The 18,331-nt window shown below is 43.8% G+C and overlaps 1 protein-coding gene across 1 annotated transcript in view; it reads right to left on the reverse strand.

Moving 5' to 3' along the window:
• LOC129828793 (protein kinase C epsilon type-like) overlaps positions 1 to 13,576 on the reverse strand; it is a 150,508-nt gene extending 136,932 nt beyond the window's left edge. Inside the window, exon 1 of the mRNA XM_055890003.1 lies at positions 12,391 to 13,576. Coding sequence (XP_055745978.1) covers positions 12,391 to 12,738 — 348 coding nt within the window. The 5' untranslated portion in view covers positions 12,739 to 13,576. The remainder of the gene's footprint in view (positions 1 to 12,390) is intronic.
• Positions 13,577 to 18,331: the final 4,755 nt, after the last annotated feature.

Below are 18,331 nucleotides of genomic sequence, written 5' to 3' on the forward strand. Positions count from 1 at the left end.
AGTTTTTATTTTCACTTGCACAGGTACATTGAATTGCCTTTCTTGCTCGTTCAGATAATGCAGCAATCAATATTAGTAGTACTAAGTCAAGTAGAACAAAAACACAGGAGAAAGTAAGTAAACTACTGTATATACACGGTCAGTTCCAGGGACACACTACCTATTGTGGACTAAAACTGTATGGAATATATTAGCTCAAATACACTTATCTTGGTCATAGATAGTCTACAATCAGAGTCATATTATACAAAACTCCCGCTCAAGCCTCCTTAATAACCGGTTTTAACAGAAACTCAAACAACCATGGAAAATACTGCTTTTGTGACAGTAATGTTTGAGTCAGTATGTGTGTTCCTCAGAAAGTGTGTGTGAGAGAGAGAGAGAGTGTACTGTCTGTGCATGCATATACCTGCGCGTCTACACTTTCCCACAAGTGCACAAGTCCAGACAGATTTTTCAAGGAGTCATCGTTGGCAAGGCCTCTAAATGCCTTGCTGTTTCGCCATTAGTCATGGAACCCACATGAGCACATCTGTCCCCCAGAGGCCACACCCATCACAGAGGGACAGCCAGCCAATGGGGAGCTCCGTAACCCTGGTGACTCAACACATTCACCCACAGTACAACAACATCTGACATCCATGTGTCAGACCTCCATCCATGGCACTACACTACATTTCCAATATCAATTCATATGGATTTCTTATCAGTGAGTTGATTCAGATTGTTTTCAAAGAGAGAGGCAGAGAGAGAGATAGGGAGGGAGAGAGAGAGAGAGACGAGAGAGAGAGAGAGAGAGAAAGAGAATACTCTATATCCTCAGTCACATCAACTGCTGGAGAAAACACCAGCACCTGACCAGGTAGTGAACAAAAATGGAAAGGAGTTTGTGCATCTCTTTCAAACCTTAGGCTTGTATTTTCTTAATGGCAGGATTACAGGGAATTCTTTGGGAAGGTTCACCTACTGCTCAGATCTTGGGACCAGTGTTGTCGACTATGCAATCTCCGACTTGGACCCCCCCCCCCCCCCTATTAGTGCATTGATTGTCAGATCACAGCACACCATTGTCTGACCACTGCCAGATTAATGTATTTTTTAAAAGACTTCTCCACCCAAAGACCACACAAACAGAGCTCTGTACACTGATTCATCGAAATAAAACATACAGATGGGTGCCTGACAGCGCGACACACTTCAACACAGCATTGCACTGCGCAGAAATGACCTTTTAAGTGCATTCAGCCCAAACCTTCCTGACTTAAATTTGTCTGTGAATAAGTTAAATGAGATCTATCGTAAAGCAGCCACAAAAGCGAATTTATTCAAAACCTCAAAAAGAGAAATGGTTTGATGCTGAATGTAATCTCACAAGGAGAAAAAGGTAGATCTTAAACAAATAGAAAACATCACCAACCACAGGAGACACATTCCGCAACACAATTGTGAAACATTGAGAAAAAAATACAAAAACAAAACCTAAGATGGAAGAACCAGAAAGATGATTTTGAAACTCTATGGAATAATACCATCAGAAGACCTTACTTTAAATTACACAAAATATGCAAGAAAAACTCAGCTCCCTAGAACACACAATTAAAAACATCCAGAACCCAATTGACTACCAAGTTACACACGCTGTACTTTTGAAGAAAATACAAAGCCTTAAACTTGGAAAGGCATGTGGCCCTGACAGCATCAGGAATAAAATGCTGAAACACACTACTCCTGAGCTGTAGGATGCCTCATCAAAACTATTCAACCTGCTTTTGGAGAGTGGCTACTTCCCTGATATTTGGAACCAGTGGCTCATATATAAAAAAGGTGACAAATTAGACCCTAATAACTATAGCGGAATATGTGTCACCAGTAACATGGGGAAACTGTTCTGCTGTATTCTCAATGACCAAATACAGACCTTCCTCATACAACATAAAGCTCTCAGCAAAACACTAATTGGCTTCCTACCCAAATACAGAACAACAGACCACATACACACATTACACACACTAATAAACCAGCATGTTCATCAGAAAAGCAGAGGGAAAGTATTTGCATGTTTTGTTGATTTAAAGAATGCTTTTGAGTCCATATGGCATGATGGATTATATTACAATACACACAAAAGCGGCACTGGGGGTAAAGTATATGACACCATAAAATCTATTTACTTGAACAACACATGTAAACTCAGCAAAAAAAGAAACGTCCCTTTTTCAGGACCCTGTCTTTCAAAGATAATTCGTAAAAATCGAAATAACCTCACAGATCTTCATTGTAAAGAATTTAAACACTGTTTCCCATGCTTGTTCAATGAACCATAAACAATTAATGAGTAGCACCTGTGGAACGGTCATTAAGACACTAACAGCTTACAGACGGTAGGCAATTAAGGTCGCAGTTATGAAAACTTAGGACCCTAAAAAGGCCTTTCTACTGACTCTGAAAAACACCAAAAGAAAGATGCCCAGGGTCCCTGCTCATTTGCGTGAACATGCCTAAGGCATGCTGCAAGGAGGCATGAGGACTACAGATGTGGCCAGGGCAATACATTTCAATGTCCGTACTGTGAGACGCCTAAGACAGCACTACAGGGAGACAGGATGGACAGCTGATCGTCCTCGCAGTGGCATACCCACGTGTAACAACACCTGCACAGGATCGGTACATCCGAACATCACACCTGCGGGACAGGTACAGGATTGCAACAACAACTGCCCGAGTTACACCAGGAATGCACAATCCCTCCATCAGTGCTCAGACTGTCAGCAATAGGCTGAGAGAGGCTGGACTGGGGGCTTGTAGGCCTGTTGTAAGGCAGGTCCTCACCAGACATCACCGGCAACAAAGTTGCCTATGGGCACAAACCCACCGTCGCTGGACCAGACGGGACTGGCAAAAAGTGTTCTTCATTGACGAGTCGCGGTTTTGTCTCACAAGGGTTGATGGTCAGATTTGCGTTTATCGTCGAAGGAATGAGCGTTACACCGAGGCCTGTACTCTGGAGCGGGATTGATTTGGAGGTGGAGGGTCCATCATGGTCTGGGGCGGTGTGTCACAGAATCATCGGACTGAGCTTGTTGTCATTGCAGGCAATCTCAACGCTGTGCGTTACAGGGAAGACATCCTCCTCCCTCATGTGGTACCCTTCCTGCAGGCTCATCCTGACATGACCCTCCAGCATGACAATGCCACCAGCCATACTGCTTGTTCTGTGCGTGATTTCCTGCAAGACAGGAATGTCAGTGTTCTGCCATGGCCAGCAAAGAGCCCAGATCTCAATTCCATTGATCACGTCTGGGACCTGTTGGATCGGAGGGTGAGGGCCAGGGCCATTCCCCCCAGAAATGTCCGGGAACTTGCAGGTGCCTTGGTGGAAGAGTGGGGTAACATCTCACAGCAAGAACTGGCAAATCTGGTGCAGTCCATGAGGAGGAGATGCACTGCAGTACTTAATGCAGCTGGTGGCCACACCAGATACTGACTGTTACTTTTGATTTTGACTCCCTCTTTGTTCAGGGACACATTATTCCATTTCTGTTAGTCACATGTCTGGAGAACTTGTTCAGTTTATGTCTCAGTTGTTGAATCTTGTTATGTTCATACAAATATTTGCACATGTTGAGTTTGCTGAAAATAAACGCGGTTGACAGTGAGAGGATGTTTCTTTTTTTGCTGAGTTTAGTATTAAACTGAACAATAAAAGAACAACATTTTTTGCACAAGGGCGTGCGACAAGGGTGCAGTTTAAGTTCAACCCTGTTCAACATCTACATCAAGGAACTAGCAGTGTTGTTGGAACGATCTGCAGCCCCTGGATTCACCCTCAAAGATGAGGAGCCCAGATTTCTGCTCTACGCAGATTACCTCATCCTACTGTCACCAACAGAGCAAGGTCTACAGGAACAACTGCACATTCTTTGGGAATACAGCAGACACTCTTTTAAATTAGTTAATAACAAGGTTGAACTACCTGGGACTAAAAATCAGTGCTTCCGGTGGATTTGGTCTGGCAGTGAATGCACTAAAAGAAAGAAGTCCGCAAAACATTTTACTTCATAAAAAGAACATTCTCAAAAATGTATATTCCTATCCAAATGTAATGCAAAATATTCAATATTGTAATTTTACCAATTGCACTATATGGATCGAGGATTGGGGTCCAATCTGTAATTACGATGATAAGAATTGGAAGAAAAACTATAGAAAATCTACATACAGAATTATCCTAAATATCCCAAAGAAAGTACCAAATAATGCATGCAAAGTGGAATTCGGAAGATTCCCTTAATATAAAAAAGAACCCATTCATTTTAGCACCATATTGAAATGAAGCCCCAAAACATCCTTACAATTCAAAGCATTGAAAACCCAAGTGCTGAACCTTGAAAAGAGTCCCCTTTGTCAGCTGTTAAAAAAACTAAACAACCTTAATATGTAAACACACAGGTAAATCAATCAAATTGTTACAGGAATTAAAATATCTCTGCTCTGTCAGAGATACAAAACAGAGACAGATCCTGACCAAATACAGGTTCAGTGACAACCAACTAGCTATACAAAAAGAGACACAAAACGACATGGCTACCCAAAGAGGAGTGTCTATTTGGTCACGCACGACAGGGGAAGTAGACACAGAGATGTACTTCTTCCTCTACTGTGAGAAATACTTACAAATAACACAATCTTTTAAAAATAAATATCTAAAGCAGGAAGTACCAGTGACTCGCTCAATACGGACGTGGTCAGATGACGCAGATGCTAAGCTACAGGACTGTTTTGCTAGCACAGACTGGAATATGTTCCGGGATTCATCCAATGGCATTGAGGAGTATACCACATCAGTCACCGGCTTCATCAATAAGTGCATCGATGACGTCGTCCCCACATTGATCGTACATACATATCCCAACCAGAAGCCATGGATTACAGGCAACATCTGCACTCAACTAAAGGGTAAAAAAGCTGCCGCTTCAAGGAGCGGGACTCTAACCCGGACATTTATAAGAAATTATAGGTCGACCGATTAATCGGAATGGCCGATTAATTAGGGCCGATTTCAAGTTTTCATAACAATCGGTAATCGTCATTTTTGGACACCGATTGTGGCCGATTACATTGCACTCCACAAGGAGACTGCACGGCAGGCTGACTACCTGTTACGCGAGCGCAGCAAGAAGCCAAGGTAAGTTGCTAGCTAGCATTAACCTTATCTTATAAAAAACATTCAATCTTAACATAATCACTAGTTAACTACACATGGTTGATGATATTACTAGTTTATCTAGCTTGTCCTGGGTTGCATATAATCGATGCGGTGCCTGTTCATTTATCATCGAATCACAGCCTACTTTGCCAAACGGGTGATGACTTAACAAGTGCATTCGCGAAAAAAGCACTGTCGTTGCACCAATGTGAACCTAACCATAAACATCAATTGTCTTTCTTTAAAATCAATACACAAATATATATTTTTTAACCTGCATATTTAGTTAATATTGCCTGCTAACATGAATTTCTTTTAACTAGGAAAATTGTGCCACTTCTCTTGCGTTCCGTGCAAGCAGAGTCAGGGTATTGTCACGAATCCCGCCGAAGATGGTGCCTCTTCCTGTTCGGGCGGCGCTCGGCGGTCGTCGTCACCGGCCTACTAGCTGCCATCGATTCTCTTCTTTTGTTTCTGTTAGTTTGGGCTGATTGGGTGCACCTGTTTTGAGTTTAGTTTTGTGGGTAGGCTATTTAAGGGCAGTAGGCCCGCTGGCTTTTGTGCGGGCTTGTTATTCTGTTTGTGGTGTTTGTATTCGTGTGGATTTTGTCCTTGTTAATTGTGGACTGGATGTTGACGCGCCCTTTTGTTGTGTGGCGTAGCCGTCTCGTTTATATTCTATTTTGGAATATTAAAGTATATCCACTTGCTCGAAACTACCCTGCTCTCTGCGACTGACACCTTCATTCACCATTGGAAACGTAACAGATATGTGCAGCAGTTTGGGCCGCATGGCTCGTTGCGAACTGTGTGAAGACCATTTCTTCCTAACAAAGACCCTAATAAATATGCCAGAATTGTACATAATTATGACATAACATCGAAGGTTGTGCAATGTAACAGCAATATTTAGACTTAGGGATGCCACCCGTTAGATAAAATTCGGAACGGTTCCGTATTTCACTGAAAGAATAAACGCTTTGTTTTCGAAATGATAGTTTCCGGATTTGACCATTTTAACGACCTAAGGCTCGTATTTCTGTGTGTTATTATGTTATAATTAAGTCTATGATTTGATATTTGATAAAGCAGTCTGACTGAGCGGTGGTAGGCATCAGCAGGCTCGTAAGCATTCATTCAAACAGCACTTTCGTGCATTTGCCAACAGCTCTTCGCTGTGCTTCAAGCATTGAGCTGTTTATTACTTCAAGCGTATCAACTCCCGAGATTAGGCTGGTGTAACCGATGTGAAAAGGCTAGCTAGTTAGCGGGGTGCGTGCTAATAGCGTTTCAATCGGTGACGTCACTCGCTCTGAGACCATGAAGTAGTTGTTTCCCTTGCCCTGCAAGGGCTGCGGCTTTTGTGGAGCGATGGGTAACGATGCTTCGAGGGTGGCTGTTGTTGATGTGTCCCTGGTTCGAGCCCAGGTAGGGGCGAGGAGAGTGACGGAAGCTATACTGTTACATCGGCAATACTATGGTGCCTATAAGAACATCCAATAATCAAAGGTATATAAAATACAAATGGTATAGAGAGAAATAGTCCTAAAATTCCTATAATAACCTAAAACTTCTTACCTGGGAAAATTGAAGACTCATGTTAAAAGGAACCACCAGCTATCATATGTTCTTATGTTCTGAGCAAGGAACTTAAACGTTAGCTTTTTTACATGGCACATAATGCACTTTTACTTTCTTCTCCAACATTTAGTTTTTGCACTATTTAAACCAAACTGAACATGTTTCATTATTTATTTGAGGCTAAATGGATTTTATTGATGTATTATATTAAGTTAAAATTAAAGTGTTCATTCCGAATTGTTATAATTGTCATTATTACAAATAAATAAATAAATAATGGACCGATTAATCGGTATTGGCTTTTTTTGGTCCTCCAATAATCGGTATTGGCGTTGAAAAATCATAATCGGTCGACTTCTATAAGAAATCCCGCTATGCCCTCTGGAGAACCATCAAACAGGCAAAGCATCAATACAGGACTAAGATTGAATCCTACTACACCGGCTCCGACGCTCGTCAGATGTGGCAAGGCTTGCAAACTATTACGGACTACATAGGGAAGCCAAGCCGCGAGCTGCCCAGTGACACGAGCCTACCATATGACCTAAATTACTTATATTTGTGCTTCAAGGCAAGCAACACTGAAGCATGTATGAGAGCACCAGCTGTTCCGGACGACTGTGTGAACGTGCTCGCTGTAGCCGATGTGAGTAAGACCTTTAAACAGGTCACAAGGCCGCAGGGCCAGACGGATTACCAGGACGTGTATTCTGTGCCCAAGAACAGCAAGGTAACCTGCCTAAATGACTACTACTCACGTCTGTAGCCATGAAGTGCTTTGAAAGGCTGGTCATGGCTCACATCAACACCATTATCCCAGAAACCCTAGACCCACTGCAATTTGCATACCGCCCCAACAGATCCACAGACGACGCAATCTCTATTGTACTCCACACTGCCCTTTCCCACCTGGACAAAAGGAACACCTACGTGAGAATGCTGTTCATTGACTACACCTCAGCGTTCAACACCATAGTGCCCTTAAAGCACATCACAAAGCTAAGGACCCTGGGACTAAACCCCTCCCTCTGCACCTAAATCCTGATCTTCCTGACGAGCCGTCCCCAGGTGGTAAGGGTAGGCAACAAAAGGAGGAGGGGCGTGGACTACAGGAAAAGGAGGGCCGAGCACGCCCCCCTTCTTATCGACGGGTTGTAGTGGAGCAGGTTGAGAGCTTCCAGTTCCTTGGTGTCCACATCACCAACAAACTATCATGGTCCAAACACACCAAGACAGTTGTGAAGAAGGCCTGACAACACCTATTCCCCATCAGTAGACTGAAAAGATTTGGCATGGGTCCTCAAATAGTTCTACAGCTGCACCATCAAGAGCATCCTGACTGGTTGCATCACCGCCTGGTATGGCAACCGCTCGGCCTCCGACCACAATGCGCAACAGAGGGTAGTGCTTAAGGCCCAGTACATCACTGGGGCCAAGCTTCCTGCCATCCAGGAACTCTATTATTTAAAAAAAAAATGTTTTATTTAACCTTTATTTAACTAGGCAAGTCAGTTAAGAACAAATTGTTATTTGCTATGACGGCCTACCCCGGCCAAACCCTAACCCGGTCGACGCTAGGCCAATTGTGTCCTTTCCCTATGGGACTCCCAATCACGGCTGGTTGTGATACAGCCTCGAATCGAACCAGGGTCTGTAGTGATAAAGGCCTCTAGCACTGAGATGCAGTGCCTTAGACCGCTGCGCCACTTGGGAACCCTATACCAGGCAATATCTGAGGAAGGCCATAAAAACTGCCAAAGACTCCAGCCACCCTAGTCATAGACTGTTCTCTCAGCTACCGCACGGCAAGCGGTACCGGAGCGCCAAGTCTAGGTCCAAAAGGCTTCTTAACAGCTTCTACCCCCAAGCCGTAAGACTGCTAACAGCTAATCAAATGACTATCTGTACTATTTGCAGTGACCCCCCCCCTTTTTTATGCTGCTACTCGCTGTTACTATCTATGCATAGTCACTTTACTCCTACCTACATGTACACTACCGTTCAAAAGTTTGGGGTCACTTAGAAATGTTCTTGTTTTTGAAAGAAAAGCACATTTTTTGTCCATTAAAATAACATCAAATTGATCAGAAATACAGTGTAGACATTGTTAAGGTTGTAAATGACTATTGTAGCTGAAAACGGCAGATTTTTTATGGAATATCTACATAGGCGTACAGAGGCCCATTATCAGCAACCATCACTCCTATGTTCCAATGGCACGTTGTGTTAGCTAATCAAGTTTATAATTTTAAAAGGCTAATTGATCATTAGAAAACCATTTTGCAATTATGTTAGGACAGCTGAAAACTGTTGTGCTGATGTTCTTAACTCTTATTTTTCTTAAAACTACATTGTTGGTTAAGGGCTTGGAAGTAAGCATTTCACGGTAAGGACTACTACACATGTTGTATTCGGCACGTGACAAATACAATTTTATTTGATTTTATTGATCTCAATTCCCAACTTCTATGCATTTACTAATGACATAAAGCTGGTAATTATTCTGGGTGTGGAAGAAAGCGCAAATATTACTGCCAGATATTTATATTATAGCCTGAGGGACATCCAATGACCATTAATTCCCTGAAGTATGTACATTGTAAATAACTTGGTCATTACTCTTCATTACTTGGTCAATCTCTTCATTCAAAGACTCAATCATGGACACTCTGACTGACAGTTGTGGCTGCTTCGTGTGATGTATTGTTGTCTCTACCTTCTTGCCCTTTGTGCTGTTGTCTGTGCTCAATAATGATTGTAACATGTTGTGCTGCTACCATGCTGTTGTTATGTTGTGTTGCTACCATGCTGTGTTGTCATGTGTTGCTGCCTCACTATGTCGTTTTTAGGTCTCTCTTTATATAGTGTTGTGTTGTCTCTCTTGTTGTGATGTGTGTTTTGTCCTATATTTATATTGTATTTATTTTTTATTTTTAATCCCAGGTCTCCATCCCCACAGGAGGCCTTTTGCCTTTTGGTAGGCTGTCATTGTAAATAACAATTTGTTCTTAACTGACTTGCCTAGTTAAATAAAGGTTAAATAAAAATAAAATAATACACAGTGTAACCATCATCCATGTACATTAGCTATTATTATTATTATTATTATTTTTTATAATCTTATTTTTAATTAATTCAAAATTTCAACCGAAGATTACACAATAAAACAGCAGTAGTGTTGTACCTGTATACATGATTGTATGTACTATTATTATTACTACTGATATTAACTGTATTTCATTATCCTCACTGCATTGTACTGTATTTACTGAAATGCTGTACCACTATACTGCTTTGGCAATATCTACAAATTGTATTTCATGCCAATAAAGCAATCTGAATTTGAGAGCGCGAGAGAGACAGACAGAGAGAGAGGGAGAGGGGCTTCTTTCTGAGGTCATGGAGATATGACCTCAGAAAGAATTCAATGAAAAGGTAAAAGATTAAAGGAGTAGTAAAGGTGAAAGCAAGTGCACGGGAGCTGCACATACAAAAGGAGTAAAGAGAGATGGAAAGAAAGGACCCAGAGAGCAATGCTGTTTAGGTCAGAATTAAAACAGTCTCCATCTAGAATCCATACCCAATTCTCAGCACCAACACCACTAAACAGACATTTTGCAACCAGGGAGGCGATCTCCAAACTACTTAGTAGGGATCCTTCCATCCAGCCGACCACAGAGTGCCTTTAGCCCTCTGAGCCAAGCACAGCCTCCTCAGCCAGACATGCAAGCAGATGACATAGCCTGGGCCGTCAATGTCAGCAAAGAACATTCCCAGCCTGACAAGCCAAACACAGACAGAACCCTTACTGCCGTGAGCCTCCCAGGCCCGTCCAAAAACAGTGTACTGTACCTCCTCCACTCCATAATGGACCTGATAGAGTCTAATCAATAATCCAAACTCCCGCCTGCCTCAGACAAACTTTCAAGAGTGAACCTGCAAGTAAGCATTTCATTGTACTGTGTACATATGACAAATAAACTTGACAACAAAGACAAGAGATTCCTCTTCAGCTTGTACTGTATGTGGAGGCTGTCTGTCAGTAGAGAACAGAGCACACTGATCCACCTGCCATGCCGAGGCCAGGAGAACTGCTTTAGAGTGCTGCCCTGCGCCTTTTGTTGTTGTTTTGCCGTTCTAGTTCTGGGTCAGTGGTTCACCATGAAAGGAAACACTACTCACAAGAGTAAAGCCACCCAGTATTTATGAAAAGGTTCCTCCCTCACAGGGAAAGTGTTATGATATATTTGGGTGGCATCCTGAGGAACATAATTGCCTAAAAGACAATGAATAGTCCCAGTATTACTGTGAATATACCCTTTAAAATAATATGTCCATGTTACCCATCTTACCACTGATTATCAGCAATGAGGAGAATAGATGATTTTATTATTTGAAGCTTTTGTTCCTGTCTATGTTAGTACAATCAGCATTGTTTTTATTGACCTAATATGAACAGCTCTTTAGTTCTTCTGTATGTGGTCAACTGGGCACTGAACACATACAGTTAAATCTAATACTGTAATTAGATATTTATTAACTATGTTTTAGTGGATTTATGATGTTTATGTTATGTTGGGCAGTGTATGTGAAGTGTGGTAGTCAGGACAGATGCTGATATTTTCATGTCTTGGCCGGGGCTGGAACCTGTAGGGATATACAGGTTTCCTAAAAACATAACCTATTCTCCTCAGTGAACCTCGCCCACTCTCCTATAGTGAAAATCTTGAGGAAGATGTGCCTACGTTGATCACATGATCCAATCTGTCACATGATCCAGATTAAAGTCTCCTCATAATCCAAGAAACATGTCAGCATGTATTGTGTGTTGGACATAGCATTGATAATCTCATTTGGTGGACAATTGAAGATTTTGAGAAACCACATGTGCATAACTCTTCATTAGGTGTAGCCTAATGTGCTGCATGTCTTCTCAAATGAGTCTGCAGCTGCTTATCTGATAAGAGAGCATATGGCCTTAAGGTAACCTCATGATTCCAGTATTTAACTGGAAGCCTGTGAAAGAGAGACTTCTCTGTGTCCATCTCAAGGGCATCATGGTTTCCAAGACATGCAAATGACCAATCAATTGCAAGTTATGTTACTGGCTCAGAAGCAGCTCTGTCAGTGAGACTCATAGCTGACTGGCCTTGTCATCCCACATTGGATTTTAACGCACTGTTGCTTTTGACATGGAAACGTTGCTTTTCTCAGAATGCAGGCCTACATCGCAGCTGATAGAAATATTTATGACCTGCTTGTAAGCGCCGTCCTCTGCACCGTTCCTACGAAACAGGGTTATATGCGCATGGATCTGTCTGGGTCCAGATCGTGGGATGATACCGGTGGCCTAAAGAAGTATCAAAGCGCCAGGAAACTAACGGTGAATGCCAGCCAGGATTTTTTGTGAGGATGGTGTTGTTGATGATGATGAAAAAGTAACATTATTTATAGGTCTAGACTGTTTTGCCAAATAATAATGGAGACTTTGTATAATTTATTATAATCGTAAAGGCATCAGGATGCTGAGGGTGAGATGAAAACAACTTGGTAAAAAGGCACTATGTGCAAGAAGCACCAAATAATAACGGGACATAGCCTACCCATTCCTCGTAGTGCTTACTGCCATTCTGCAATATATCTTCAAACTGTATGATGCAGTTAGCCACGAAATCGTCATATCCAATTGGCGCGTCGTGAAACACCGACAGTTCGATTTTCCTTCCGTCATGCACCTCCGTAACGAACTCGTCGTTCCACGCAGGGCTGTTGGTTTTCTGTTTGGTGGAGGTTTGGCCCACACGCGAGTCATCCACATTTAGTGCGATGTAGGTGTCTAGGAGAAAAGTCTGGGTTTTTGGGCCAACCGCATGCCTGAGAGACCAAGCCGTCGGTTTCAAGTCCAACGCCTCACAAATCTTGATCTTCAATAACCCATTGAAAACCACCATTGCGGTGATGTAATCCTCTTCAATGGGCTTTGGAACAAGAATGGTTGTTTACAATATATTCCTTTAACCCAGCCACTTCAACGGGTCATAAATAATTTAGCCTAGTTTTATGTAGCGTTTGAATCCTCAAATTAAGACCACGGATTGAATGGTTTTTCCAAGAGGTTGTGACTTGAATATAACGGGAAAATGCCGTCCCGTGTCACTCTATCACACACGTACCAATCGGATGCTTATCAGTCGTTTTGAAACAGTCCAGAGACAGTAAATGTTCTTGTTTTTGCTCTCTAACAGTTTCGGTTTTCACAATGATAATCCACATTTGGGTTTTAACCAGACAAAGCCTTTCTTTTGAATATAATTAATACAAGTATTGAGAAGCGTATACGCAGGAAAAATATGACCATGCAGCAGTTGGGATATCAACAGCCTACCCAAACCGCAACCCGACAGAGCAAAATCTATCAAAGATATCTATCCTCGGCAACTCCACTAGGCTCTGGAAACACTCGTATTCCACTGTTGGAAGATAGGGCGATATGCCTCCTTGCAGTGCATTTGGGATGGTTCCCAAACAGGCTACTCGAGTTGTGAATAGCTCAAGCAATGTATAGTTGCAGGTCGACTCTAGGTTGTGGTTTTCTTGGTTTCTGTTCGCTCCTTATCCTCCCAGGATGTTCTCTCGCCGTTGCTGTTCTTAGTTTCCTGCAGACCTACCTCTTCTCCCCCCCGACCGTCTAAACGCTGCTGCAGGAAATGCGCAAAACACGTCAGTTTCTCGGCGCGCCGCGTCTTGTCTATGCCAGATGGGGGAGTGCGACGCAACAGTCAGTGTAGGCGAGCCGACCAGGCTGTCAGGACATAGGCGCATCCCAAGTGCTCAAGTGATAGACACTGGGATATTATTTTCTGGAGTAGGCCTACTCATCCAATTTCGGGAACATATCGGGGAAATACTGTTATAAACAGGGACTATTGCATCAATACATACATACATACATACATACATACATACATGGAAAAGGGGTGGATCATCGGGGTGGTTCGGTATGTCTGGTATTTGCAACATATGATTATTTTAGCTAACTTTATATAAAACTGACCGTTGCACCTGAAATACACCCATAGCTATAACAACAATACGTTATCTATTTTTCAAAACCATATCGTCGCGGATGCTTATGATGACCATAAGATTACATGAATGACAATACACACGGTTTTAGCATTGGGTAAACCATAGGAAATTAAATTATTGTGGATTTCTTTGCGACGTGATTAATAATCCATAAAATGTGAAGAGAGACCACATTTTCCTAATATCTACATTTAAATGTATCCATAAATAAAGCGTGTTTGACCCAACAGTGCATCCCTATTGTCTGGCCTATAACATCAAACGTCTAATTTATCGACCTTGACACAAGAAAAGCAATGTAAAATAGCAATGTGGTGCTATGGTTGATACAGGCCAGGCAAAGTTTGCAACCACATATCACTGAGGTTTGTGTGGAAATTCCCTTCAGTGTTGCAAGTCTGTCTGCTACAAATGCACCACATTTAGGCTGCATTTGCAGTGCACGCTGGCGTTTCATTTTTTAGTGTATGGCTCCACCATGTGGAAGGAATGAGGTGTCTGCACAGTTAGGCCAATGTAAGAATAGTGGAACATTTAATACACTATGACAACTAGGCTTGGCTACATCAATATTGTAACAGCACACAAACTCAGAGAACAACAGCTGCCTATACAGTGGCCTGAATGTCAAGCGTCACGTCTGGAGGAAACCTGGAACCATCCCTACGGTGAAGCATGGTGGTGGCAGCATCATGCAGAGCGGGTGTTTTTCAGCAGCAGGGACTGGGAGACTAGTCAGGATCAAGGAAAAGATTAACCGAGCAAAGTACAGAGAGACCCTTGATGAAAACCTGCTCCAGAGCTCTCAGGACCCCAGACTTGGGCTAAGGTTCACCTCACCTTCTTTGTATGCTATTTTCATATATGAGAATTAACCAATGATATCAGGCCACACCTGGCCATGATTACAGACACCTGTGTGTCTTTTGACACTATATAAATGAGTCATCCCGCAGTGTTTGTCATTATACCCTGATGAAGACAGCTTGTCTGTCGAAACGTTGGAGAGAGAGAGGATCTGCAGATAAGAATGGAAGAACTTCCCTAAATACAGGTGTGCCAAGCTTGTACCATCATACCCAAGAAGACTCAAGGCTGTAATCACTGCCAAAGGTGCTTCAACAAAGTACTGAGTAAAGGGTCTGAATACTTATGTAAATGTGATATTTCAGATTTTTTATTTTTTATAAATTTGCTAAAATTTCGAAAAACCTGTTTTTGCTTTGTCATTATGGGGTATTGTGTTCAGATTGATAAACGATTTAATACATTTTAGAATAAGGCTGTAACCTAACAAAATGTGGTAAAAGTCAAGGGGTCTGAATCCTTTCCAAAGACACTGTATCATCAGTTGAAACGTCTTTCCCTACCTACCCTATACCCTACCTGCTACCCTACCGTTCTTCTGTGAGCTGCTCCATGCCACAACCATGCATGCTGTCAGGTTTTGGCCAAGACTGTTCGGGTTTTGGTCACTAGATGTCCCCATTGCACCTTTTTTGTACCTTTTGTTTTTCTTGCTCTAATTATTGTTTGCACCTGTAGGTCATTCCCTTGTTAGTATTTAAACCCTGTGTGCTCCTCAGTTCCTTGCTCAGTGTTTGTAAGTTAGCACCCAGCCCCAGCCCAAGCCTTGTTTTATACAGATATGTCTCTTGTTGGATTTTCCAGAGGTTCTCTGGTTTAGTTCTTGTGTATTATTTGAGTAGTCTTTTGAGGTTTGTTTTTCCCTGCTGTTTTTTACCACTTTGTGGAGTTTCTTTTGTATTTTGGAGGATTTCCATTTTGTGCTTCTTGGCTTTATTTTTGGACATTGTGGATTTAGTTTCTTTGCCTGAAGATTTTGTTCTTTTATTAAACCACCATCTCTAGTACTGCTGTGTCTGCCTCATCTTCTGGGTTCTGACGATTATTAGTGACTGTTTCTCGCACCGGGTCCTGACAGAAACACTGAGCCATTATAATGAACCCAGAGGCAGCCAGTACCCAGGATTTTTTTTCCATGCTGTCCCACCACGAGGGGACTGTCCAACGCCACGAAGCTGCTCTGGTTCAGCAAGAGGCCTTAATGGCTAGACATTCTCAACTTTTGTCAGAGATGCTGACTTCCATAAAGCAGATTTCGGATCGACTTTCCCCGGCAACCGCTTCTGCTCCAGTTCATCCGATTCAAGTGCCCCTGGCAGTTAACCCCCTGGCTGAACCTCGTCTGCCGCCTCCCCAACGGTTCTCAGGGGATCCGAGTGTTTGTAAGGGGTTTTTCACCCAATGTTCTCTCTCCTTTGAGCTGCAACCATCGTCGTTTCCCACCGACCGGTCCAAGATAGCATATATCATCACCCTGCTGTCGGAAAAAGCCCTAGCCTGGGCTACTGCTGTGTGGGATGCCCAAAGTCCCTGCTGTGCCAGCTACTCTACCTTTGCTGAAGAATTCAAGCGAGTGTTTCAAGGTCCTACCAACGGCCCTGACTCAGCCAAACAGCTCCTGACTCTCCGCCAAGGTCGGCGCAGCGTGACGGACTATGCCATCCAGTTCCGCACTGTGGCAGCAGCAAGTGGCTGGAACGACGAGGCGCTCACAGTGTGTTTTTTGAAGGGTCTTTCTGACACCATCCAAGATGAACTGGCCACTCGGGAACCACCGGACAACCTCGAGTACCTTATCAAGCTGGCTTCACGCATAGACCAGCGTCTGAGAGAGAGAGAACTCAACCGTAGACCGCTCACCCTAGCTCCTATCGGTTCCAGCTCCGAGTCTCCACCTTTATCCTCGCTGGCTCCACCAGAACCCATGCAGGTTGGACGCATCTCCCAGGCTGAGAGAGACCGCCGGATGAGGGAGCGATGCTGTCTATATTGCGGCAAACCGGGCCATTTCCGCTCCACGTGTCCCGGGCTCCAGGGAAACGCACTCTCCCGTGCAGGCCTGGGAGGACTGTAACGGGAAACATAACCTCCTCCCATCCATCCAACTCCCGCCTGCTCATTCCAGTTACCCTTTCCTGGGACGACCACGAGTTTTCTCTTCAAGCTTTGGTAGACTCTGGAGCCGCAGGTAACTTCATGGATGGGGTCTGGGCGAAGGAGAATGGCGTTCCTTCTGAACCTCTAAGTGACCCCATAAGGGTTACTACGTTGGATAGAAGCCCTTTGGGATCTGGACTTGTCACTCGTGCCACTACCCCCTTGCGACTTTCAGTTTCCCAACACCAGGAAGTGATGAACTTTCATCTGATCTCCTGTTCCGAGTTCCCTCTCGTCCTTTGTTATCCCTGGCTTCACAGCCATAACCCTCACATCGACTGGTCTGTGGGCACTATCAAGCAGTGGGGTCCTACGTGCCAAGCCACTTGTATCTTCCCGAGTTCCCAGAGTTCCCCTTCCGAGTCTCTAGAATCCATCGACCTGTCCCGAATTCCCGAGTGTTACCATGACCTCAAACTGGTATTTAGCAAACAGAGGGCCACCAAACTACCACCCCATAGACCTTACGATTGCACCATCGACCTGTTTCCGGGGACCTGCCCTCCCAGGGGTCGGATCTTTTCACTTTCTCCTCCCGAATGAGCTGCTATGGATACCTACATCAAGGACGCTCTGGCAGCAGGCCTCATGCGTCCATCTACCTCGCCGGCGGGAGCAGGGTTTTTCTTTGTGGCCAAGAAAGACGGTGGATTACGACCTTGCATTGACTACCGGGGACTCAATGCCATAACCGTCCGTAACCGCTACCCGCTACCCCTTATGGCCACAGCCTTTGAGCTGCTCCAGGAAGCAGTTGTCTTCACTAAGCTTGACCTGCGGAACGTATACCATCTTGTGCGGATCAAACCCGGGGACGAGTGGAAGACCGCTTTCAACACGACTACTGGTCACTACGAATACTCGGTGATGCCCTTCGGCCTGACCAACGTCCCGGCTGTGTTCCAAGCGCTCATAAACGATGTGCTTAGGGATATGCTTAACATCTTCGTGTTTGTTTACTTGGATGACATCCTCATCTTTTCGAGCTCCCTTCAAGAACACACTAAGCATGTCAGACAAGTGCTCAAACGCCTCCTAGACAGCCATTTGTACGTTAAGCCGGAAAAGTGTGAATTCCATTCCTCTCGAGTACAATTCCTGGGATTTATAGTGGAACCCGGTCGAGTCCAGATGGACCCCAAGAAGGTAGGGGCGGTAGTGGATTGGCCCACCCCCAAGTCCGTTAAGGAAGTTTAGCGTTTCCTGGGCTTCACCAACTTTTACCGCAAGTTCATCAAGAACTTCAGCTCGGTGGCAGCCCCTCTCTCAGCTGTAACCAAGGGTGGCAACACAAGGTTTCTGTGGGGAAGAGAAACTGAGACGGCCTTCCAAGGACTCAAGCAGCGCATCCTCTCTGCTCCCATCCTGACACTACCAACGGCGGATGAACCTTTTGTGGTGGAGGTAGACGCATCAGAGGTTGGGGTTGGA

This window comes from Salvelinus fontinalis, chromosome 30 (assembly GCF_029448725.1).
Source record: "Salvelinus fontinalis isolate EN_2023a chromosome 30, ASM2944872v1, whole genome shotgun sequence".
Lineage (NCBI taxonomy): Eukaryota > Metazoa > Chordata > Actinopteri > Salmoniformes > Salmonidae > Salvelinus > Salvelinus fontinalis.